General features: G+C 34.0%; 13 protein-coding genes across 13 annotated transcripts; 8 read left to right on the top strand and 5 right to left on the bottom strand.

Annotated features, from left to right (window-relative positions):
• Positions 1-3: 3 nt before the first annotated feature.
• cysA (cystathionine gamma-lyase) lies at positions 4-1,108 on the bottom strand (the record flags this gene model as incomplete). The annotated part of the gene is made up of 2 exons (XM_004351770.1): positions 4-873; positions 980-1,108. 2 exons carry the CDS (start codon positions 1,106-1,108, stop codon positions 4-6), a joined length of 999 nt encoding a protein of 332 aa, XP_004351822.1.
• Positions 1,109-1,624: 516 nt separating this feature from the next.
• DFA_09925 (uncharacterized protein) lies at positions 1,625-2,490 on the top strand (the record flags this gene model as incomplete). The annotated part of the gene is made up of 3 exons (XM_004351769.1): positions 1,625-1,968; positions 2,043-2,130; positions 2,227-2,490. The coding sequence occupies 3 exons, from the start codon at positions 1,625-1,627 to the stop codon at positions 2,488-2,490; spliced, it is 696 nt and encodes a 231-aa protein (XP_004351821.1).
• Positions 2,491-2,678: 188 nt separating this feature from the next.
• Positions 2,679-3,995, bottom strand: etfa (electron transfer flavoprotein alpha subunit; the record flags this gene model as incomplete). The annotated part of the gene is made up of 2 exons (XM_004351768.1): positions 2,679-3,686; positions 3,978-3,995. The coding sequence occupies 2 exons, from the start codon at positions 3,993-3,995 to the stop codon at positions 2,679-2,681; spliced, it is 1,026 nt and encodes a 341-aa protein (XP_004351820.1).
• Positions 3,996-4,143: 148 nt separating this feature from the next.
• DFA_09923 (uncharacterized protein) lies at positions 4,144-5,382 on the top strand (the record flags this gene model as incomplete). The annotated part of the gene is made up of 3 exons (XM_004351767.1): positions 4,144-4,328; positions 4,395-4,617; positions 4,699-5,382. The coding sequence occupies 3 exons, from the start codon at positions 4,144-4,146 to the stop codon at positions 5,380-5,382; spliced, it is 1,092 nt and encodes a 363-aa protein (XP_004351819.1).
• A 223-nt stretch (positions 5,383-5,605) lies between these two features.
• Positions 5,606-6,168, top strand: DFA_09922 (uncharacterized protein; the record flags this gene model as incomplete). The annotated part of the gene is made up of 2 exons (XM_004351766.1): positions 5,606-5,624; positions 5,876-6,168. 2 exons carry the CDS (start codon positions 5,606-5,608, stop codon positions 6,166-6,168), a joined length of 312 nt encoding a protein of 103 aa, XP_004351818.1.
• A 613-nt stretch (positions 6,169-6,781) lies between these two features.
• DFA_09921 (uncharacterized protein) lies at positions 6,782-8,501 on the top strand (the record flags this gene model as incomplete). The annotated part of the gene is made up of 4 exons (XM_004351765.1): positions 6,782-6,976; positions 7,050-7,542; positions 7,632-7,864; positions 7,935-8,501. The coding sequence occupies 4 exons, from the start codon at positions 6,782-6,784 to the stop codon at positions 8,499-8,501; spliced, it is 1,488 nt and encodes a 495-aa protein (XP_004351817.1).
• Positions 8,502-8,653: 152 nt separating this feature from the next.
• On the top strand, positions 8,654-10,132 carry DFA_09920 (uncharacterized protein; the record flags this gene model as incomplete). The annotated part of the gene is made up of 1 exon (XM_004351764.1): positions 8,654-10,132. One exon carries the CDS (start codon positions 8,654-8,656, stop codon positions 10,130-10,132), a length of 1,479 nt encoding a protein of 492 aa, XP_004351816.1.
• An 89-nt stretch (positions 10,133-10,221) lies between these two features.
• Positions 10,222-11,618, bottom strand: DFA_09919 (uncharacterized protein; the record flags this gene model as incomplete). Its single annotated transcript, XM_004351763.1, has 6 exons — positions 10,222-10,484; positions 10,541-10,696; positions 10,777-10,981; positions 11,064-11,304; positions 11,387-11,522; positions 11,612-11,618. 6 exons carry the CDS (start codon positions 11,616-11,618, stop codon positions 10,222-10,224), a joined length of 1,008 nt encoding a protein of 335 aa, XP_004351815.1.
• A 226-nt stretch (positions 11,619-11,844) lies between these two features.
• DFA_09918 (uncharacterized protein) lies at positions 11,845-12,341 on the top strand (the record flags this gene model as incomplete). The annotated part of the gene is made up of 3 exons (XM_004351762.1): positions 11,845-11,894; positions 11,955-12,113; positions 12,188-12,341. 3 exons carry the CDS (start codon positions 11,845-11,847, stop codon positions 12,339-12,341), a joined length of 363 nt encoding a protein of 120 aa, XP_004351814.1.
• Positions 12,342-13,418: 1,077 nt separating this feature from the next.
• Positions 13,419-15,542, top strand: psiQ (putative extracellular matrix protein; the record flags this gene model as incomplete). The annotated part of the gene is made up of 6 exons (XM_004351761.1): positions 13,419-13,476; positions 13,560-13,612; positions 13,700-13,958; positions 14,035-15,277; positions 15,349-15,443; positions 15,514-15,542. 6 exons carry the CDS (start codon positions 13,419-13,421, stop codon positions 15,540-15,542), a joined length of 1,737 nt encoding a protein of 578 aa, XP_004351813.1.
• Positions 15,543-15,750: 208 nt separating this feature from the next.
• rexo1 (RNA exonuclease 1) lies at positions 15,751-18,253 on the bottom strand (the record flags this gene model as incomplete). Its single annotated transcript, XM_004351760.1, has 4 exons — positions 15,751-16,978; positions 17,065-17,522; positions 17,606-17,769; positions 17,920-18,253. 4 exons carry the CDS (start codon positions 18,251-18,253, stop codon positions 15,751-15,753), a joined length of 2,184 nt encoding a protein of 727 aa, XP_004351812.1.
• Positions 18,254-18,410: 157 nt separating this feature from the next.
• armc8 (armadillo repeat-containing protein) lies at positions 18,411-20,731 on the bottom strand (the record flags this gene model as incomplete). Its single annotated transcript, XM_004351759.1, has 3 exons — positions 18,411-18,617; positions 18,705-20,463; positions 20,571-20,731. The coding sequence occupies 3 exons, from the start codon at positions 20,729-20,731 to the stop codon at positions 18,411-18,413; spliced, it is 2,127 nt and encodes a 708-aa protein (XP_004351811.1).
• Positions 20,732-21,804: 1,073 nt separating this feature from the next.
• DFA_09914 (uncharacterized protein) lies at positions 21,805-23,998 on the top strand (the record flags this gene model as incomplete). Its single annotated transcript, XM_004351758.1, has 2 exons — positions 21,805-22,866; positions 23,036-23,998. 2 exons carry the CDS (start codon positions 21,805-21,807, stop codon positions 23,996-23,998), a joined length of 2,025 nt encoding a protein of 674 aa, XP_004351810.1.
• Positions 23,999-24,254: the final 256 nt, after the last annotated feature.

The following is a 24,254-nucleotide window of genomic DNA, read 5'->3' as shown; positions in this document are numbered from 1 at the left end:
CGATCAACGATTCGACACCACCAAGTGACTCGGCCAAAGCAAAGATTTTAATATTTTCCAAAACTTCTTTGATTCTTCAAGACCTCCCTTGACAAAGAAGACGACCATACCACCGAAACCCTTCATTTGACGCTTGCAAATTTCGTGTTGTGGATGAGATGGAAGACCTGGATAGATGACACGGTCGACCTTGGGGTGCGACTCGAGGAACTTGCAGACGGCAAAAGCGTTCTTTTCATGTTCCTTCATACGGATATGGAGGGTCTTGACACCACGGAGTGCAAGGAAACAGTCAAATGGCGATGGGACGGCACCGATACTGTTTTGGAGGAACTTGAGCTTGGTAAAGAGAGCTTCGTCGTTGGTGGCCAAGAAACCCATGACAACGTCAGAGTGACCGTTGATGTATTTGGTGACAGAGTGCATGACAATGTCGGCACCGAGGTCGAGTGGGTTTTGGAAGTATGGTGACATAAAGGTGTTGTCGACGACGAGGAAGGCTCCACGGCTGTGTACATAGTCGGCAACAGCCTTGATGTCGGCTACCTTGAGGAGTGGGTTGGTTGGGGTTTCGAGCCATACCATCTTGGTCTTGTCGGTAAAGGCGGCCTTCAAGTCGTCCAATGTACCCATATCAACAAACGAGAACTTCAAGTTAAAGTTGCTGGCAACACGAGTAAAGTAACGACGTGTGCCACCATAGACGTCATCGACAGAGATGACTTCATCACCGGCTTGCAAACTGTTGGTGATGGTGGTCAAACATGCCAAACCACTAGCAAATGCCAAACCATACTTGCCATTCTCACATGCAGCCAAACACTTTTCAAGTGCGTCTCTAGTTGGATTACCTGATCTTGCGTAATCGTATCCCTAAAAAATAGAAGTAAAGAAAGAAATCAATACAATATTAATATCAAATATGTAATGCATATATAATGTTATCATATGATCTCTCTCTCTTTCTCTCTATTTATACCTTGTGAACACCTGGTGATGATTGGAGGAAAGTAGTTGATAATGAAATTGGGGTGATAACAGCACCAGTAGTTGGTTCTGGTTCTTGACCTGCGTGGATAACCTTTGTTCCGATCTTATATTCTGTCATGATTTAATATATATTTGTTTGTTGATTACAATAGTGACTCTGATGAGAATAATGAAAAGTGATTTTTTGTTGTTTTTAAAGACGATGCGATGTTCTAAAATAATAATATTTTCATTTTTTTTTGGGAATCCCAAAGAAGCTTCTACAGCACTCTTCTCAACGTGTCAATCTCTAATGCTAAAATAATACCTACCTATTTGACAACAAATATATTAATGTTGTGGTAGTGTCATTCCTTCTCTTTTCTCGATTCAAAGATTCATTTTTACATTAAGATATAGATATTTTATTGTAATATAATATTTATAATATTTATAATTATGTGTTTAATTCTTCATTAACACTATAAAACTTAAAATGGCATATCAATATTAACTCGTAGTGTGAGATGCAAAGATGAAAAGGAAGATATCTCTTTGAAAAGAAAGGGTGTGTTTGTTTAAAAAATAAAAATCAGATGCGCCAGGTTGGTGAAAAGACTTTGTTTAAGTTTTGTTTTATTGATGAAATAATGAAATGACAGACAATACAGATAATTCGAGTAGTAATACCACTACAAATGAAAATGAAACTACTACATCCACTTCTACTACCTCAACAACAGAGACAACAACAAATAATAATAATGTAAATAATAACACCAACAACAATGAAAATACTACTACTACAACTACAACTAACAATATACAACAACAACAACAACCACCACAAGTCCAATCTTCATTATTTGTACCAACACCAATACATACAATAGATATTGAAAAAGAGTTATTAAAATCTGTACCTGATCTCACTGAAGGTCTATTATTGATGACTAAAATACCTTTGGATGCAATCACTTTAAAACTTTTAGAATTACAGTATGGATAGGAAAGATGTGATCTTTATTTGGTTGATAAACATACTTATACTTTTTTAATCACAATTTCTATAGAAAAGAACAACAAATATTATTATCATTGGTCGCAAATGAAAATCTAAAGTTACAAAGTGTAAAAGATGTAGATATTATCATTGAAAATGTAGGTATTATTATTATTATTGATAACTTTTGATTGGAATCGGTTCACTACTACTACTATGATACTGATATGATGATGATACTGTAGTTTAAAAAGATTACAGAATATTTGGTAAAGATTCAATCGTTGAAAAAGGATATGAACAACGTTCAAGAAAGAGTGGTCAAGATGAAAAAGAGAGCTGGAGCACTACGAGAAAAGAAACAATTGCATCTGGTATCTTTAAATGAACGTGTTGAAAAGGCACTACAAAGAGAACGTGATATGATGGCTAAACCAACTGCACAACTACTTGTACAACAACAACAACAACAAAATCAAAAAGCTAGACAACCATTAAATACAAATGTTAATTTGTAATTGGACCGATCAAATTACAAATCAAATATATATATATATATATATATATATATATGGTACTACCATATACCTATATAACTTATACATACAGTACTACTGTATTCTATACCTTTTATTCTGTACCTTATATTCTATATACTATAAACATGTTTTCCATTTTTCTTTTATTTTTTATTTATTAATTTAATTTATTTAGCCTTTTTGATTGCTTCAGTTAATGCTGGAACAGCTTTGAATAAATCATCAACTAGACCAATATCAGCAACTTGGAAAATGGGTGCTTCGGCATCCTTGTTGATGGCGACAATAACTTTACTGTCCTTCATACCGGCAAGATGTTGGATGGCGCCAGAGATACCGACGGCAATGTAGAGTTCTGGAGCAACGACCTTGCCGGTTTGACCGACTTGAAGATCGTTGGAAACAAAGCCAGAGTCGACGGCGGCACGAGAAGCACCGACAGCACCTCCCATAGTGTCGGCCAACTCCTCGAGCATCTTGAAATTGTCGCCACTCTTCATACCACGACCGCCAGACACGACGACACGGGCCGATGTCAACTCTGGACGTTCGCTCTTGACAACCTCTTGGCTGACCCATTTGATGCCGGTTTGTTGGACCGATTCATCGACGAGTTTGGCAGCCCAGTCGTCGATAGCGACCTTTTGGGCACTACCACCGTCAGCGGGAGCCTTTTCAAAGGCGGTGGTACGGATGGTACCAACCTTTACCTTTTCGTCACTAGTGACAGTGGCAATTGCGTTGCCGGCGTAGATGGGACGCTTAAAAGTATTGCCATTTTGGATAGAGGTGATCTCGGACAATGCAGAGACATCCAAGTTGGCAGCGACACGTGGGATAAAGTTCTTGCCAAAGTTGGTGGCAGGCGAAAAGATGTGTGTCAATGATTGTTTGTTAGAGAGACCGACGACAACCGGTGTAATCGACTCTGCCAAACCATGTTCCAATTGTGGGTGGTCAATGTGATAGACAGTCGATACACCCTTGATCTTGGATGCGCTGTCCACCACCGACGAGCACTTTGAACCTGCTACCAACACTGAAATGTTGGCTCCATCAATCTTTGATGCAGCAGTCACTGCATTCAATGTACTAGCCATCAAATTCTTATTATCATGTTCTGCAACTACCAAACATTGTGTTGAATAATTTCTAATTATATAATTTAATGTATTCTACAAAATAAATATTATAATAATAATAATATCTATATTAATATCATATCACATCACTTTACTGTATAGTATTGAAGAGGATGATAATAGGATAGGGAAGACAGTCTCCTCTCCTTTCCTTGTGCATATCCCTCTCTTCATTGATTGATTGATTCCTTACAACTTTGTTAATAGATCTGATAAATGTACTACTCAACATGATTGATATATGTATGTATATAATATATATAATATAAATATAGAAAAACGATAAAAGATTTAATATATATGAATGAATGATAACATCAATACAGGTGAAACGATGTTCATGTTCAAAAAAGGGGTGCTGTGAAATCATTTTATTTTTTTGCAAAAGACCACAGAGTCTGTCCCATCAGACCCGAATGAATGAATTATTAATTAGTTTTGAAATATCTGTGCACAGATATTAGATAGAGATACAGATAGAGAGATAGAGATGGCATCATTAGCAAATATACCAATAAAACCAGCTTCAACAGTGATTGTAGCATTGAAATGGGCATTCAATCAACAACAATCATCATTGCCATTTGCCATTGCTGACAAGTTGCATCAACCTTCACCGTATGACTATCGAATTATGATGGTAAAGAGATCACCAAATATTAAATTCTTTCCAAGGTAAAAGAGAATGATTAGAGAAAGAAAGGAAGATAAAGATCTAATACATACTTTTATTTATTGTAGTGCACATGTATTCCCAGGTGGATCAGTTGATAAAGAGGATACAGATCAAGCATGGACAAACTTTTATTATTCTGACAAGAAATCAACAAAAGTAGACAATCATCTATCGTTCAAGATTGCTGCTCTTCGTGAGATCTTTGAAGAGACTAATTTCTTTATTGGTGGAATCAATGAAAAAGTATTCACTACTCAATCTATTGATACTATTCAATCTGTTAGAAATGTATTGTACCACTAAAGTAGTTGATGTATTGGTAATATATTTATTATTAACCTCTTGTATCATTATCTTATTATTATTAAGGATTCAAAATCATTATTATCATTTTTAAAATCATCCAATTGTATACCAAATCTAGAAAATGTAACACAATGGGCTAGATGGGTAACACCAGAGGGAGAAAAGAGAAGATTCGATACATACTTTTATTTGGCACCTCTTACTACCTATCCTGCTTCGGCGGTGGTAGACAACACTGAAAACACACAATTGGATTGGTTCTCACCCATGGAAGCATTGGAGGAACACGACAGTGGAAAGATATTCCTTCCACCTCCCCAATGGCTCACCATGCTACAAATGTCAAAGATTCACAACTTTAGCGATCTATTGAAACATTCACATCAACGCGAGACACAAGATGTAGTCTATTCACCAAAGTTTATAAAGAATAGAGTATCTTCCTCTCAATTGTCAACTGAAGACATTGAAATACCAAAGGGAACCGACCCATTTCTTCACAACAAGACACTAATCAATGCTCTTCCAGGTGATTTACACAACCCAACCGATAAATACACAAAGAATGATGGATATCATCATCGATTCCTTATTAGCAGTCGTATCAATGACCTATCAGATACAACATCTTGGTACTACTCTTATGAAAATACTATCCCTTCTCATCCAGATAAACATCTTGATGGTTCAAAATGTAATGTCATCCTACCACCTGATTCTGGAAATAATATTAAATCAAAATTATAATAAATAATTCCTTGTAATAATAATGTAATAAACAAAAAAAAAAAAAAAAAAGAGTATAAAAAAAATAGATTCGCAGTTTTGTAAACATTTTTCAAACAGATTTATTCTCTCTTTACAGATAATATAATATCTATCTTATCTAAAGTGTGAGGAAGAGAAAAGAATCTTTCTTTAAACATAATCATTTCATCATCTACTATATCTAATTTATATCATAGTTATAATGGGTCGTGTCAGAAAGCGTATTTAAGTTCTCTAATAAGTAATAATAGTTTGTCATAATAATAGTAATAATAATAATAGTATTCATTCAAAAGTATGCATTATATATATATATATACAAATAGCAACAACTATTTGACTAATTAGATGCTATCTGTTTACCTTTGGTGATCATAGTAGTAATAATCAACACTACAATATCTTTTAAAAATGGTTCTATCAAGATTCCCAAAACTCCAAACCAATCTACCTCTGATCAACTTTTTTGTAGCAGGAGCAGCTTTATGCTTTCAAGTGGGTGTTCTCTACCCATGGCACAATGAAATTGATAAGAGTCAACATGATTTGGCTGAAAAGGTAGATAAATTGACTCTAAATTCAATTGGAATGCCAGCAACATCCTCTTCATTGAGGTTATCTGTAACACCACCATCTCAAAGTGGAATAATCTCAGAAGGAGGTGGAGGAGGAGGAGGAGCTACAATCCAGCCAGCTGTTCGAGTTGGACAAGGATCTCCAGTACTATTGGATTCCCAATTAAAAAGACCACCAACCAATATTTAAATCAATTGGAAAATTCCAACATCCCAATTTCCTCTAATCATCATACATACATATTCAGAAAGAATACAAAAATGGAAACAAAACAAGAAAACAAAATAATAATAATAATCAAAAACAATCAACTACTACTATCTATTTATCCGTCTATTACAAATTATTTAATTAAAAAGAGGAAATTAATTAATTCATAAAAAAGAAAATAATCATCTAACCATGTTAATAATTTTAACTTATTATTAGTAGGGATAATCTTAATATATTAATTGTACAATGAACTCATGGGAAATCAACCACAAATATTATATGGTAAATTTATATCACGACCACACATGTGAAATTAATTATTTTGTTTCCGTTTTGGAATGAAGTGAAAATTATATTTATACTAAAAGATATATTAATGTTAGTATTAATATTAATATTGAGATGGATTACTTTAAAATACACATATCCTCAACCTGTATGACGTGAACCTTACACCAACAATGAAAAGATTTAAAAACTATATAAATAGTTATCAACATTTACTTTTTAAATTATTTTAGATATATATTTATTTACTTATACTACTAATGTTGGTATAAACTATTCTCCTCAAAAAAAAAAAAAAAAAATGAATAGGACAATATTATTATTATTATTATTTTTATGCATATTTTCAAATATCAATAGTGCACATGGAAGAAGAAGTGCATCGTTCAGACCACACAGAGATCTAAGTATTTATCACCAATTGAGTGATGAAAAACTTTTACCATCCTCTGATCAAGAATTAATTTCAAAAATAGATTATGAATGGTTCACTCAAGTATGTAATAAATAAATAGTAGAAGATAGATAATAAAATAAATAAATATTAATAAATTTTATTTTATAAATAGTCAGTTGACCATTTTGATAGTGCTAATCAAAAGAAATTCCAACAAAGATATCTTGTGAATGATCATTTTTGGGATGGAAAAGGACCAGTATTTATGATGATCAATGGAGAGGGACCAATGTCATTGGGAGCAGTCACTGGATTACAATATGTGGTTTGGGCAAAAGAGGTTCATGCTTTGATTGTTTCTCTAGAACATAGATACTATGGTGCAAGTTTTGTTACTGACAATTTGGCAACAGAGAATCTCATCTACCTCACTCCACAACAAGCATTAGCCGACAATGCAGTTTTTCGTGACTTTATTGCCAACACTTATAGTGTCCCTCAGACCTCTAAATGGGTTAGTTTTGGTGGATCCTATTCTGGATGTCTATCATCTTGGTTTAGAATTAAATATCCAAACTTGGTTGATTATGCAATTGCATCATCTGCTCCTGTCAACCCAGTTATCGACTTTTACCAATATTTAGAAGTTGTTCAAAATGCTTTATGTATGTTAAATTAAATTGTTGTCAAAAATAATACAAAATCAAAACTAATCAACCTTTTTATTAATTTATCCATATATATATATAAATAGTGACAACATCAAATGGACAACAATGTGTTGATAGAATTAAACAATCAACTCAAAAGATTCAAGATTTATTAAAGCAACCAAATGGTTTAAAAACTGTTTCTGAACTGTTTAGTCTTGATCCAGTGTTGAAAACAGATGACGATATTTCAAACTTTATGCAATCTCTTGCTGGTACTTTTATGGGAGATACTCAATATAATCTTATTGAAGGTCCTTTTAAAAGTGTTGAAGCTGTAAGATTAAATATATATAAAAAAAGACCTTTGATTATTTATCAATTATAATTATTATTTTTTTTTATAGTTATGTTTAATAATGAATAACTATTCAAATGATTCTCTTACAAATTATATTCAAATATGGAATAATGCACAAAAAGGAGAGTTGGTAGATGTCAGTTATCAATCAATGATTCAAGAATACGCAAATATTACCAATGATGATACAAATGTTGGAGGTCGTCAATGGTTCTTCCAAACATGTACTCAATTTGGATACTATCAATCATCCACTTCAAACAATCATCCATTTGGACATTTATTCGAAATTGATTTCCAAATAAAACAGTGTACCGACATATTTGGTTTTGCCTTCCTTCCCAATGTGAATTGGACCATTTTAGAATATGGAGGATTAGATCCATCAGCATCCAATATAATGTATATCAATGGTGACATTGATCCATGGCATGCACTGGGTATTTTGGATCCAAAACCAGCTTCATCATCAATCCAAACTCTATTAATTCATGGAGCTGCCCATACCGCCGATATGTACATTCCCCGTCTTTTTACACCTTCAACTATTGCACCAGCTCAAAAAATTATATTTAAATATTTATCTGATTTCCTTAACAATGTAAACCAATAAATTAATAAATAAATAAACATACTACCCATTTGTATTTTAGATAGAATAGTATAATTATTTTTTTAATTTATTTAATTAATATTAATATATTTTTTTTTTGACATTTGTCATCAACATGATTTTAAAAAGATCATTTTGTTAATCGATCAAACATGTTTAGATTATTAATTAAACATACAACCAATAATGTTTCATTATTGAAGACTCAACATTTGGTTACTTTGGCAACATCAAGATTTACAATCAATCGATATTCAACCACTTCTTCAAATCAACCTGAACAAGAAGAAGAAGTAGAAGAAGATAATGGAGATTGGATGAACAAGATTACATTGGAAAAGAAAGTATCATCTGTCAATGATATATTAAACAAGAACAAGACAAATATTAAACAAATTCAAAGAGAAACGATCGTTGAACACTCAACAAATGAATCTAATCAAGATGAAGGATTATTACAAGAGATTGAAAAAGCAAGAGTAGAGATTGACAATGATGTACCTATCGATAGAAGTAATCTTACTATTGCTACTCTGGTAAGAGTATGTGGTCGATTAAAGAATGATAGAGATATTGTCAACCATCTCATTCGAAGATTACTACAATTCAAACAAACCATTCAATTGGATCACTTTCACCAACTCATGGTAGAGTATACTCAAAAAGGATCACAAGAATTGATCATTGACAATCTCTACAAGATGCTCAACAACAGAGACATTGTCGAAAAGATCAACAACAAACAACATAGTCATCCCCAACAACAAAACACCACAATACAACCAACAGTAGAAACATTCAACTTGATGCTAAAATGTTATGCTTCAAATGGTTCAATCGATCGTTGCATATCATTGATTGAAAAGGATATGATGAAAGAAAAATTGGTGCAACCCAATCAAGAATCATACGCACTTGTTGTACAAGGTCTAGCAGATGCAAATAGACCAGATCAAGCATACTCTTTTCTTTTAAAATACATTGCTTCACATCAAATCAATGGTATCGATCAGATGACTGATTGTTTCAACTCGATTATTGCATGTCACTCGAGAATGGGACAATCAGACAAGATTGAAACACTCGTCAAAGCAATGAAGCAGAATCAATGTCAGTTAAATTGTTTGACAAGACAATACCAAATAGAATCACTATTAAAACAGTATAACAACAAGGAAGCAGTTGATCAAGCACTAAAGATCATCAAAGAAATGGATGCTGACAATACACCTACAACAACATTGACGTTTTACAAAATGTACGAATCACTAGCACGACTCTCTCGATCCGACGAATTGATGCAATTGTTTGGTATGATGACAAGAAACCAAAAGCCAATCGTTGAATCATTACCATCGATCGAGGACGACTTTTACAATGAAAATGTGTCATTGGAGGCATCGACCTCTTGGAAACCAAACATTCACACATTCAACTCGATCATTGAATCTCTGTGTCGTTGTGGACAATTGGATCAAGCGTTTGGTATTCTCGACCAAATGACTCAACACAATGTTCAACCAACCGGTGAAACATTTAGTAGTCTAGAAGCCCTTTCATTTAAATTAAACCAAATGGATAAATATAATAGATATTGTAATATGGAATTTCATATTATTAAAAAGAATTAAAATAATCGACTATTATTTTAATTGAATATAATAAATGGTTGACGTTTTTACCGCGCAATATCTAGATGAATAGATTGCTTCTTCTTCTTTTATTTCTTTTCTTCTTCAGCTGTCTTTGTTGTTGTTGTTGTTTCTTTTCCATTTTGTTCCTTTAAATAGTCGATTCTTTTCTTGATATTCTTTTCAAATTGTTCAACCTCTTCTGGTTTCTTTAAGTTGGCCAAAAAGGTTGTAAACTTGTTATCTTCAAATGCTGTAAATCTTAGTGATTTTTCAGTTGGCGTTTCGATTGTCATCTTTACAAAAATAGATACATTCAAACCACTTCTCTTACTTCCATCAATAATAAATACTAAATAAAAAAACAATTAGTAAAAAGAAAAAGATTAATATTTTCAATGTACATACTCAATCTTGAATTTCCTTGTGAATCCTTATTTAATTTTAATGTGCCAACACCTCTTTCTTTATAAGTGTCTTCCATAACGTATAATTTAGCCTTGGCAGAGTATATAGTAGTTTCTCCTTCTTCTCCAGTTTTGGTTTCTACCTGCTGAAGGTTTTCTTTTTTTTGAAAATAATTAATTAATATCACATCATATGATTGGATGGTTGGTTAGTTTGATATGAAATTCATTACATACGAAGAATTGGAACATAGGTAGATGAAGTCCAGAAATCGCCAGTTGCTCCTTCCTCGCCTCCTGCTGATCCTGTAGTATTTTCGGCAGAGGTATTTTCGCTCTTGTTTTCACTATTGCTTTCTCCATTGGATGGTTTTAAAAATGATGATGTATTTGATAGATTAAATGAATATGTTGATGTTGTAGCAAATGATCCAAATGTGCTCTAATAATTGATCAAATAAATGTTAGTCACAAAATCAAAGAGTTTATATATATATCTCTTTCTATATAATAAGAATAATTACAGAGAATGGTTTGGTGGATCCATCAGTTGTAGAGGTTGATGCAAATGAAGAGAAACTCCATGGATTGGATGTATTACTGAAAATCGATAGTTTTGGAGCTTCATCTGCTTTCTTTTCTTCATCTCCTTTCTTTTCATCACCATCTACCTTCTTTTCTACATCATCAACCTTCTTTTCTTCCTTTGGCTCTTCAGCTTTCTTTTCTTCTTTTGGTTCTTCTTCTTCTTCTACCTTTTTCTTCCTAAATTATATATAAAGGTATGAGTAATCGGGGTTATATTGATCTTTGTAATTCGATCGATTGATGAATGGATGATAATTACTTGATTTGTTTTTCTTCTTTTTCCTCTTGTTGTTCCTTTTCTGGTTGTTCTACTGTTTCTGCAGTAACAGTCTCGGTAGAAGTTTCCTCCTCTTCGTCGTGTTGTCTCTTCTTTCCGACCAATGCTTCAGTTGTTTCTACATATATATAAATGAAATTCAATGATAAGATTCAAAGTTGTTGTCTATACCAACGATAACAATAATGAATGTTGTTTACAACTTACCTGCCATTATAATACTACTAATGCTCTTACTATTGCTCAAATCAGTTGAAAAAGAAACAAATCATAAACAATGAAAGCACAATCAGAGATGATATGATCATCACCTATGGCAAAAAAAACTAATTTATTAATAAAAAAAACGAGGGAAGGTTATCGATTTATAGTTTCATTGTCAGCTCAAAGATCTATCAACATAGAGAATAATAATAAGAAGAAGAAGAAGAAAGAAAGAAATGAACAAGACATCATTTAAACCAGAATATATCTATTTCTTGATACAAATGTAAAATATATATTATTCTGTTAACATCAATATTAAAAACCTAACCCTTTATTTTAAAAGAAAAAAAGAAAATAGAGTAAAGAATAAACAAGAATGTCAAAGTATGATTAATCATTCATTGGTTCAAGGATTTGGATCAGCTGGAGGATTGGTATTAAGTTCAGATGTCATTCTATTCAATGAAAGCGATCAAACTGCAATTGTTAAATGTATCAAAGAGTATGTTGATAATAATACAATGTATTCTATATAGATAGATAGATAGATTCTAACAACAGTCGTTCCTTTTATAGACATCACCAATCTGTTTGGTTATCATTTACAATGGCAAATCAGAACGAACAAAACCAACTCATTTCTATCAGGGTTTTAAAGGTGTCTGCATTCCTAACATCTTTGGCAAATCAAAATAGATTTACCATTTCCTCTCCTATTTTATCTAATTGATAGAATGATAGATCCATCAATAATACTTACCATAACTAACAAACAACAAACAATAATAATATGCCTCCACAAAGAATAATTACAACCAAATAATAATAATAATAATAATAGCTCTTTTTACGTGTGTAATATGTTCAATCAATAACAAACACCATGTTGTTAAATAGATATCAATCAGCTGCTAGCATGACCAATGGAACGTCAGGTTGAGTGGAATTGGGAAAAAAAAGAAAGAGGGTGTTGAGGGTTGTGACAATATTGAAATATCTGTTGTACCAACCCCCACGCATACGAACGATTATTCGATTGACAACGACCCCATATGAATATGGATGGACCGTATCGTTATTAGTTGGCAATCACAAAAGATAAACATTATCCAAAAAAGGTGACTGTTTTACCATCCCCCACCTCCCCCCCTGTCCTATATACACCCACCACCAACAAACCATACAAACTTTAAAACAACTGCTGTATCGCTACTCATCATCCTCTAAAAAAAAAACAATTATAATATTAATATTAATTAACAGTCTGAAATAAAGATCAAATCTAAACAGACAACAACAACAAAAAATATTACTACAATCCTCCCCTCCTTTACTCCTCCTCTACAAGTACACATACACATATATGTATACCATGCTTGAATATATTTGATAAAGAGATCTCTCTAACCAAATGGAACGTTAAAAGAAACAATACGCGCGTTTTATCCATTAAACGATCATTTCTCCTTTTTAATTCATCATCACCATCATTTGGTTAAAACAAAATATTGTCTATCAATAGTAATTATAACCAACTAAATTAAAAACAAATTTCCAAGTGTCATTCAAATACAATGATGTAGGTAGATTGAAAGATGGCTAGAGATCGCCAAGTTGATAATGATGATAATGATAATGTCCAACTCACGTATTGAAAATCTGTTATTAATTTTTCTTATTTCCTCTTTAACCTTTGTTCAGAAATTATAAATAGTTGCTCATTTTTACCATCAACAATAACAACAACAACAAACAACAAACAATTATTTATTTATTTAAATTTAATAATTAAAAGAAAATTAAAATAATGATGAAGATTAAAATCTTACTTTTAATCTTTGCACTCTTTGCAATTGCAATTAATGGTAAGTTTTTGGAACAATAATACCCTACCCATCATTGGATATTAATTAATTAATCAATTATTTTTTTCCAAACTAATTTTTAGCCACAAATGAACCAAATTGTGATGATGGAAATCTTTGTACTACCGATCGATATGTATGTAGATCAAATTTAATTTAATGATCGATGGTTTCAATATATATTAATATTAATATCTATTTTCTTTTTTTTTGTTTTTTTTAGGATTGTGTAAATAAGATTTGTGTCCATGAAAAGGTATCATGTGATGATAATAATCCATGCACTGATAATATTTGTGATGCCAAAATCGGATGTTATTTCCGTTCTCGTATCTGTACCGATAATAACCCATGTACCGTAGACTCATGTTGCAACTCTACTGGCAAATGTTTGTTCACTCCAATCTGTTGTGATGACCACAATTCATGCACTATTGATTATTGTGACACACAATCTGGATGTCTCCACAAGGCCATGGATTGTATGTATTGATCAATAGAATATAAATATTTAATCCTTTGTCTTGTTTATTTATTCACCTCTCTCATATCATATAGGCAATGATAACAACCAATGCACTCTTGACTTTTGTGACAAGGAAAAGGGATGTCAACATGTTCCAAGATCATGTGATGATAATAATCCATGTACCTTTGATACTTGTTCCAACTCTACTGGATGTTGCAACACTCCAATAGCCCATTGTTGTTCATGCAACGGAGACTGCAAAACCAACAACCCATGTGAGATTGCCACCTGCAACAATGGAAAGTGTATGATTACTCATAACCCATCATGTTGCCAATGTGATGGAGACTGCAAAACCAACAACCCATGTGAGATTGCCACATGTAAGAATGGAAAGTGTATGATTACTCGTAACCCCTCATGTTGCCAATGTGATGGAGACTGCAATGATGGTAACAAGTGTACCATCAACTCTTGTCAAAATGGAAAGTGTGTAAAGACACCAAAGAATTGTGATGACAGAAACCCATGTACCTTTGATACTTGTTCCAACTCTACTGGATGTTGCAACACTCCAATAGCCCATTGTTGTTCATGCAACGGAGACTGCAAAACCAGCAACCCATGTGAAATTGCCACTTGTAACAATGGAAAGTGTATGATCACTCGTAACCCCTCATGTTGCCAATGTGATGGAGATTGCAAAACCAACAATCCATGTGAAATTGCCACCTGCAATAATGGAAAGTGTATGATTACTCGTAACCCATCATGTTGTACTTGCAACGGAGATTGCAAAACCAGCAACCCATGTGAAATTGCTACCTGCAATAATGGAAAGTGTATGATTACTCGTAACCCCTCATGTTGCCAATGTGATGGAGACTGCGATGATGGAAACAAGTGTACCATCAACTCTTGTCAAAATGGAAAGTGTGTCAAGGCACCAAAGAACTGTGACGACAAGAATCCATGTACCTTTGATACCTGTTCCAACTCTACTGGATGTTGCAACACTCCAATAGCCCATTGTTGTTCATGCAACGGAGATTGCAAAACCAACAACCCATGTGAGATTGCCACCTGTAACAATGGAAAGTGTATGATCACTCGTAACCCCTCATGTTGCCAATGTGATGGAGATTGCAAAACCAACAATCCATGTGAAATTGCCACCTGCAATAATGGAAAGTGTATGATTACTCGTAACCCATCATGTTGTACTTGCAATGGAGATTGCCCTCAAGACCCTAAGCAACCATGTGCCACCAACACTTGTCGCAATGGAAAGTGCCATGTTGATCACTCCTCATGTTGCACCTGTGATGATATGTAAGCATTATAATATTAAACATTGTCTTGTTAGAAACCTGCCTATTAACCTATTTATTCATTTAATTTAGGTGTCCAAAGAGCCACAACAAATGCCAAGTAGCTGTTTGTGATGTCAGAAAGGGATGTGGATTTAGAAACGTCGTTTGTGACCATGGAAAACAATGTATGTGATTTAAAGAAAGCATTAGGTCATTATTAATTATTAATTTATATCTTTTTCCTTTTACAAATAGGTGATCCAATCAAGGGTTGTGATTGTTAAAAAAAACCAAATCTAATGGATTAAAAAAAAAGAAAAACTAAACAAATAATACCACAAATCAAATTTCACTTATTTAAATTAAAAAAAAAAATCAATAGTTCCTATCATTACTTTACCAAAAATAAATAAAAAAAAAATAATAATTTTATATTACAATGAAATAGGATAACATCAATATATTATAACTTTTTTTTATTTTGGTTTTGATTTATTTTACACCCAAAAATAAAAATCCCTCCTTTGAACCTGATAATGATAAAACATATTCAGATTCCTTTCCTGCAACACCTCTAAATCGATTAATGTCATTGTATGGACCAGGTCCACAAGCCAAAATCATCATTGAATTTGGTGTCATATTATCCCAAATCTTTTTGATCTTTTCGTTTACTGAATCCAATAAATCATACAATTTCTGATCGACTGGCATTCCACCCCATGAATCCAACTCTTTGACTATACTTTCATCGACTACTATTGGAGTAATATTTTTAATTGGTTGTTGTTGTGTTTCATCTGCACCATTTTGTTCTTGTGGACTATCATCAGATGATACTGATAATGTTGTTGAAGTGGTAGTAGTAGTGGTAGAAGTTAAAGTTTCTTTTTCTTTTTCTTCCTCTTCCTCTTCTTTTTCTTCTTTTGTGGTATGATTTTTGTTGTTTGTGGTTGGTTTATGTTGATCGATTGATTTATAATAATGAGAAAGTTGATAGATTCTAGAGCAAATAAAATCACTTGGACCTTTGACCTGCTTGATCATTCTTTCGACCATTTCCTCGTCATTGGCACACTTGAATGCAGAAACTGATGGAGTTGCGTGGGCGGCTATTTCATCCATCGTGTCGACCAATGTAGCCTTTTTCTTGTATTGCACCAACTTGTCAAAGAGGTTTTCAAATTTTTCAGCCTTTGTACCAAAAGACTTGCCTCTTGCCACCTTGAGCTTGACCAAATCCATCACTGCAATGGCATCTTCGGTCGAGTTGTGTCCGCCTCCTCCATTGTTTTGGATGACTCGGTTCAAGTATTTTTTGGTGAGATAACGGAGTGGGAATTTGTTGGTTGACCCGGTTGGGTAGAGCACGGCAGTGTCAATAACACGACCATGTGCAAATCGCAATGCTTTAAAGTCATTCTCGAGCGAGTGGCCCATAAGAATGGTGGACTTGCTTACAAGTGCCAACATCTTGGTTTGAATATCTGCCAATTTCGTTTTGACATTTTTTAAAGTCTCGCTTGTAATGCCACTGTATACAGTCAAATAATCGATAATTTCATTATCTGGTTTTACATATTCATCCATTAAAACTGTTTTACTTTCATTTACAATACTAATTCTTGCCAATTCTAATCCTTCATTTGTTCTACACATTTCACAATCTATTGATAATAATTCATGTCCACTTCCATCTCTATTTGGTGTTGACCATCCTCTAAAAACAAATTAGAAAAAAAAAAAAAGTATAAGTAAGTATTTTGAAAATCTATCTATCTTTAATATCTTCTATTATATATTTACTCTTTGTCAAAATAAAGATTTGGCATTGGATAACCATTTTCTATTAATTCTTCGTCGGTTAGTACATAGGCAGAAACATGTACGATGGGACCTTTTTGAGCAGCGTTTTTGTGATTTGATTTAGTGGTTGATTTGATTTGAAGTAGATTCGCGTAAATGGAAGATCCAGGAGGCGTCATGATAGAGTTTGAAGGAACATTGAATAACATGCGTTGTGTAAGGAATGACTGGAACCATGGTTTTCCAGTGAGTAAAGTTGCCTTTTCAAACATCATATAATTGAGACCTGGCAATGTAATGAGAACCACCTTTTGTAAGAGTGGTTTATTCTTTGTAAATACCCATGCAGGTAATGGTAATTGGAAATCTGATAACAACCAAAGCAAGTAATGTTGTAAATCTCTAACTGAACATCCACTATTTCTTTTTTGTTTTAATAATTCAATTTCAACCTTTGCCTAAAATTAATATATAGTCGTTAATAAATAAATAGTCACATGCAATCTGATTCAATCACTCTCTCTATATATATTCTTCTTACATGTTTACCATAGATCTCTTCAAATACATCATTACTATTATTATTTACTAGATTCAATATTTGTGATTGGCTAACTGAACCACTTGAATTTGATGTCGTTGCTGTTGTAGTTGTTGTTGTTGTTGTAGTTGTACCTTTTCTTTTCTTTTTCTTCTTTAATTTATCTTTTGATGTTTAAACAAATGTTAGATATATATATAAATAATATAATAGATCAACCGATCATTCAATATCTCCGATGATCGATGATCACCTGACATTCATCAGTTATCAAACTATTATTAACTATTATTTAACTATTGATCACAACATACCACTTAAAGTCATTTCATCATCGATTAAATCGTCATCATCTAGTGATCCAAATCTATTATTCATATGACCACCACTACTACTATGATTATTTATACTTGTAGGTTTAATTGTTGCTGTACTTTGTTGCTGAACTTTTTTTCTTTTCTTTTTTTTATTGTGGTTTGGCGTAGTACTCGATTGATTTTCTTCCATATTGCTGCTATTGTCGCTTTGTTGTTGTTGTGTGTCGTCAGCAGCATCTTCTTGATCTTTTCCCTTATTGTTTTCTTTTACAACATTGGTCAACTCATCTTGTTTTATTTGTTGTTCTCCATTGTTATCAATCTCTATCATGTTATAACTAGTTATCTATTATCGACTTGAATGAATGAACAGAAATGGACGAAAGTTCATAGAACACTCATTCGTTTTTTTACACAATTACACATAGTTTTATTTTTTGTTGAAAACCTCAACTTTTTTGTCAAACGGACGTTATTATTATTTTTAGCTAGTTTTGAGAAAAAGATTTCAATAGTTCCTTTGATCTGATTTTCAAATCTTCATTTGATCCTTCAACCATCATGTTTACAATATCAATACATCCATTATCTCTAATCTTTTTAATTCTTTGTTCCTTTGTTATATCTTCAAATTTAACTAAATTGGTTAAACACCATATAGATGTAATTTTAATTTCATGATTGTTTGAATTTTCCTAAATAAAAACAAAATCAAAAATAATTAGTTAATCTATTCTATCTCTATCTATCTCTCTCTATTTCTATTATTTTTATACACTTACAAGATAATAAATAATTTTTTGGAAAATAGGAGAAGTTATAATTTGATTTCTATGAATTTCCTTGTTTGAAGCTAAATTACAAACAACAAATAGTGCCTGTTTAATGACAGCATCATTTGTGCTATAGGTTGGATTATTGATGAGTTGTTCGACGAGTCGGATGAGTAAGAGTCCATGTTCGTCTGTGATAATGTTGGTAGAGTCTTTGTAGAGGAGATTACGGAATAAAGAGAGAATCTGCTCTGAAATGGCAGGGTTTGTCTCTCGTGTGAGTGTTGCTAGGTTGTCGAGTGATATTTCTTTGAGCAATGCCTCCTTGATGGGGACATCGGCCATAAACAACATGTTTTTGAGTGCCCATGCACTGTTTAGTCGGACTTGATGCTCGCATTGGCCGTCCAACAGGTACTCTACCAACTTTTTCATGACACCACTATCGATCATCTCTTGTTTCATGGGGCTGAAATCAATGACCAGATTACAAATCGATGCCAATGCATTGACACGTACCTCTAGCGATGGGTCAACAATGAGTTTGGGGAAGGGTTGCCCGACGGCAGAGTCATAGAGGAATGTTCGGAGTTGTTTGATACTGCGACTGAGGCTTTTAATGCATCGACATGCAGCTGCTTTGATACTGGGTTGTGAAGAATCGAGCAGTTGTACAATGATGGGGATAGCCTTTGACTCGGCCACTTGACGACGACTGTCTTCACGTGTACTACATAGTACTGCGATGGCTGTCAATGCATTTTCGAGTAGTTTGTTGGAACTCTTTCGGTCGCGGATGTATCCAACCAACTTGATCAAACTTTCACACTCTGCAGCCACTCTCTGCAACTCTTCACTTTCAGATACTACACGTGCCAAGAATGCTGGTATATCCTCACGTATAGATTGTTCTTCTTCTATATTACCTAAATGAGCATTGTTGTTGGAAGTACCACCACTACCACCTGCAGGAATTGTATCGCTACCATTCATCATCATTGATGATCCAGATTCATGACCTGTTCCAGTTGGCGACGCACAAGTTTGAGGAGACATGAGTCTAACAATCATTGGCAGTAATTTAGTCATGACGGGTGAGAATGGTGGAGGCAGACATTTAGTTTGGTCAATGTTACATATAATGGTTGCAGCCAATAGTTTGGTGCGAGGGGACTGACTCTTTGCCAAATGCACAATCAAACGCAACTCTACATAATCGGGTGACCGATTGACAAGGTGTTGGCAGACGGTCGCGTTGTCTCTAGTCAACAACTCGACCGCTACAAGACACTGCTCTTGTAACTTTGATTTGGATGGTGCCAAAAACGAGAATATGCTGTCAAAAGCACCACTCTTTAGCAATTGTGTTTGGTAGGTGTTTAGTTCCTCTCTACGATTGTTGATCAATGGTTCGCATCCTTGTCCAATGATAATAATGGCAGTCTCTTGAATCGACTCGTTGTGCTTGAGCAACGATGTCAACAATCGTATACCCTCTGCGCCATAGATAAATGAATTGATGTGATTGAATGCATGGTGATTGCTGTTTTGTGGTTTCGAACCTAGTATAAACTTGATGGTTCGTGCACTAGACTCTACCATCTTTTGGTTGTCGTGTGACAGCAGTGAAATCAACCTATCCAATGCATTGGGTGTCTTGCATATATCCAATGCTCCTCTCTCCAACTTGCACGAAAAACTACCCAATACACATGTAACTTGTATCAATATATCTTGATTCTTTTCATTCAACAGTAAATTTATAAACCTAACAAAATTAAAGAAGAAAATTAAATCTTGGTCTTTCTTTTCTTTTCTTTTCTTGTCTATTCCTATTCTAATTCTCTACTTGTTCTTCCTCTTAACAACACATACAATGCAATAGCACCATTATCTATAAACTCTAATTTCTTCTTTGTATTACCAATGATTGTATTCTTTATATACTTTATTGCTTGTAAGAGTCTGCTGCTGTCGTCTTGGTATTTATCTCTGTTGTTGATAATCTCTAATGCTTCTATTGACCTATTCTCCATTTTGTATGTATGTATAATCAATCTTTTAAAAAAAAAGAAGATATAAATTAATAAACAGATTTTTGAACAAAATACTTGAAAAAGAGAAAACTCAAGAAAAATTAATAAATTAATAAACCCATAAAAAAATATATTTATATATATTTTTGTGTGTTTCCAACTTTCAACTGTATTACTAAGTATATTGTATCATTCTTGAATTATTTAATTAATAAATAATTATTTATTTTAATCTAAAAAAAAAAAGGTTTGTTTGGAATCCAAACAAAAAAAAATATTTTATCTTTCTGATTTCTTTCTTTTTTTTTTTTTTTACTTTATGTACTTTTAGTAAAAGGTTAGACTGTCTGACAAAGTATACTTTGATAAACAAGAATGAGTAATATGAGCAAGCAATGAAATATTGAGTTTCCACACCGTCATCACATCAATTTGTGGCTTGTTTAATGAAGTTCAACACACACACGCTCGCATCAATCACCCACCCCTGTTCCAAAATTGCTTCGGGGATCTGAGAGATAGTTGTTACCAAATGATTCAGATATTGGGGTTGTTCCTCGAAAATTCGATTTTAACAGGCGGCAACTCAGCGTAAAACACATTTTTGGGCAGCAACATATTTTTTAACAATTCTCAAAATTTACTCAAGCGAGACAGAGAGTAACAAAAAAAATTTTTTTACCAACCATTCTCTTTAAATAAAGAAATTTCAAAAGGTAAATATATATAATAGTCTATAATAATAATACCCATATAAATAATCACATATATAAAAGAAGATTTAATAATGATATTATAAATTAATCCACCAATCAAACAAACAACAACGTAGGATCAAAGTCAATCATTTGATAGTAATAGTAACTTGTCCAATAATAATAATAATAACTAAGACCAAAAAATGATGTTATAATTAAAATTTTAAATTAATCTCTAACATGTCCATTTATTTGTTTTAGTTATTATTTACAACAAACCAATCAATTAAAAGCAAATCCCTTCCTCTCGCAACAACAAGCAACTCAATCTAAAGTCTAGCCAACTCTAATTCCCAAATTTAAATTAATCCAACAATGCAATTCAACAACAACAACTCAACCCAAACAACCACAACAACTCAACACTCTGTAACTGTTTTTGTCCCAATTGAAATCCCATTGACAGTTGCCAACAAACTCCAAGTTGATCACACTTCAACCATTTTCCCAATCGTCCAAACCAACACCATGTCTCAGTCTGACTTGACCGCACTCGTCCAAAAGTACTTTGTTAGTAGCTCGGTTTCCAGTCATTCAGTTTCACCAGCCTCAACATCTCTTTCGTCAACCAGTAGTACTTCCTCCTCTTCCTCCGAGACTACCACTTCCTTTGAAACCAGTGCCATGCACTCTTTTGAATCGCACACAAGCTCGAGTAGTAGTTTGTCGGAAACAACCACCGACAATAATAGCTTTGTATCGTCGTCTACAACTGAACCTGTGGTGGAAACAGAAACAACAGAAACAAAAGAAACAACAGAAACAACAACAACGACTATGGAAATGCAAGACAGTCATCATCAAACTAAAACATTTAAGAATAGTGTTTTTGGCACTCAAGCTTCAATCTCATCTAAGGGTCTTTGCCATCTTCTTGGCCAAGGCAGAGGCAAGAATAGCGAAAAGAGTGGCTTTGTTCCACAACTCAACAACAATCTCTTGGTTTTGCAAAGCTTGGTCCAAGTTCCTCGTGTCTTGCCAGAGAGTGATCCTCAGGATTTTGATTGTCGCCGACCACAACAATCAGTCTCAGTCAACCCAACCATTCGTCGCACTATTTGCCTTATTATTGACCGCCTTCAACAAGTATCAAGCCAAGAGAACTTTGAGAAGGGGCTTAATAACTGCTTTGCCAACAACAACAACTCAAACAATAATCACTCCAGATGTAGCTCAAGCTGGCAACTACACGCTAGAGCCAGTGAAATACCAGCCGCAGCAGCTAGAGCTCATGCCAATATCTCATCAACCAACTCTCGCCTTAAACCAGTCTATAAATACTGTCAACAACAGAAACAACAACAACAACAACAACAACAACAACAACAACAACAAGAATTTATTATCAACTTCAACAGCATCAACACGTCAATTATGGTATAAGGGATCTAGGACCCACCGTAAAAGATCCAACTCTACGGGTTCTATTGCTGAGAATCCTAATCAAATATTCGAGTTTACCAACCAACTGGTCAATGTCAATGTCGCGTCCACTACCGAAGACATCATTGACGACTCTAACCGTACATGTGACAAGTTAATAGAGGTTTCCGACACCATCCAAGGAGGTGGACAAATCGAGCCAGATCAAGAGCAAGTCTTCTTTGACTGGTTCAAGGAATTCTCAATGTGCGATTTAGAGGATGCCCCAACCTCTACCGGCTCCAACAATTGTATGATGGAGTTTGGGGATGACATGTTTAATCAATCCACCGATGTATTTTTATCAAAATCCACTACCGGCACCGCTGCCAGAATCACATTCAAGAACCTCGACCAATTTCTTGAGCACTTGGACCAAGAAGAGTCTAATGCCCTCGCCTGCTCCTCCACCACCACTTGCAACAAGACACACTCCCAGTTTCGTCCAACTGCCACCAACCGTCTCGTCATCAAGCCAACCTGGTGTGTCTATGGAGATGAGCGCAATCCAGAGTATTTCACAAACTGTCTCTTTGACCAGACGTGTGGCGACATTATAGTCGACCATTTCGAGCCACTCGTCAACTCACCAGATCTCTTTACCTTGTCTCGTGGAGGTCGTCGTATCCTCGAGACTCCAAACGCAGGAGGTAACTCTGTGTGGTCGGAGGTCCTTTCATTTGAGGTTTTAAACCAAGTGTTTGGTGCCACTCTCAAAAAGACCGAGACTGAAATCGAGTATGTACCAGGATCCAAGATCACCGATTATTCAGTCGACTTTCAGGGTCGCCACATTGGTGTGTCTGTCGTACGTATCATCAACTTTTTCGATTTGATGGGCAAAAAGTACAAGGCCATCTTTACGCCAGAGTATGCCAAGCAATTGCTCTACAAAAAGTTGTTTGGTGTCATTGCCTCGTCCGAAGCCGTCATCGACAAGTGGGAGAAGCAAATTCTCTACATTTGGACCACCTCTTCTTCTGCTGCAGACATCATCGTCGAAGAGTATTGGAAAATCCCAAAAAAGTTACGTCACAATACTTTAGTTTATATAACTCATGCTACAGGTTCCGAATGGTTATTTTAAAGCCGTAATCTGTTTTTTTTTTATAATCAACACTACCCATTTTCAAAACTAAATATATATATTCAATACAAAATCAGTTTCTACACCTTTACTACTTAAAGAATATTCAAACAATAAATACCAAAAAAAAAATCTTTTTTCTTTTTAAAAATTCATATGTATATTTATTTGTTTATTGTTACTGGCGTTCTCTTCCTTTAGATTAAAAAATAGTCTCTATCTTGATTGTTTTTTTAAAATAAATATACATTTTACT

This window comes from Cavenderia fasciculata (genome assembly GCF_000203815.1).
Source record: "Cavenderia fasciculata unplaced genomic scaffold Scf_EU5ZYIE02H8LDV-5, whole genome shotgun sequence".
In the NCBI taxonomy this organism is placed as follows: Eukaryota; Evosea; class Eumycetozoa; order Acytosteliales; family Cavenderiaceae; genus Cavenderia; species Cavenderia fasciculata.
Note: the sequence above shows the minus strand (reverse complement) of the source record. Positions and strands in the feature narration are given on the sequence as shown.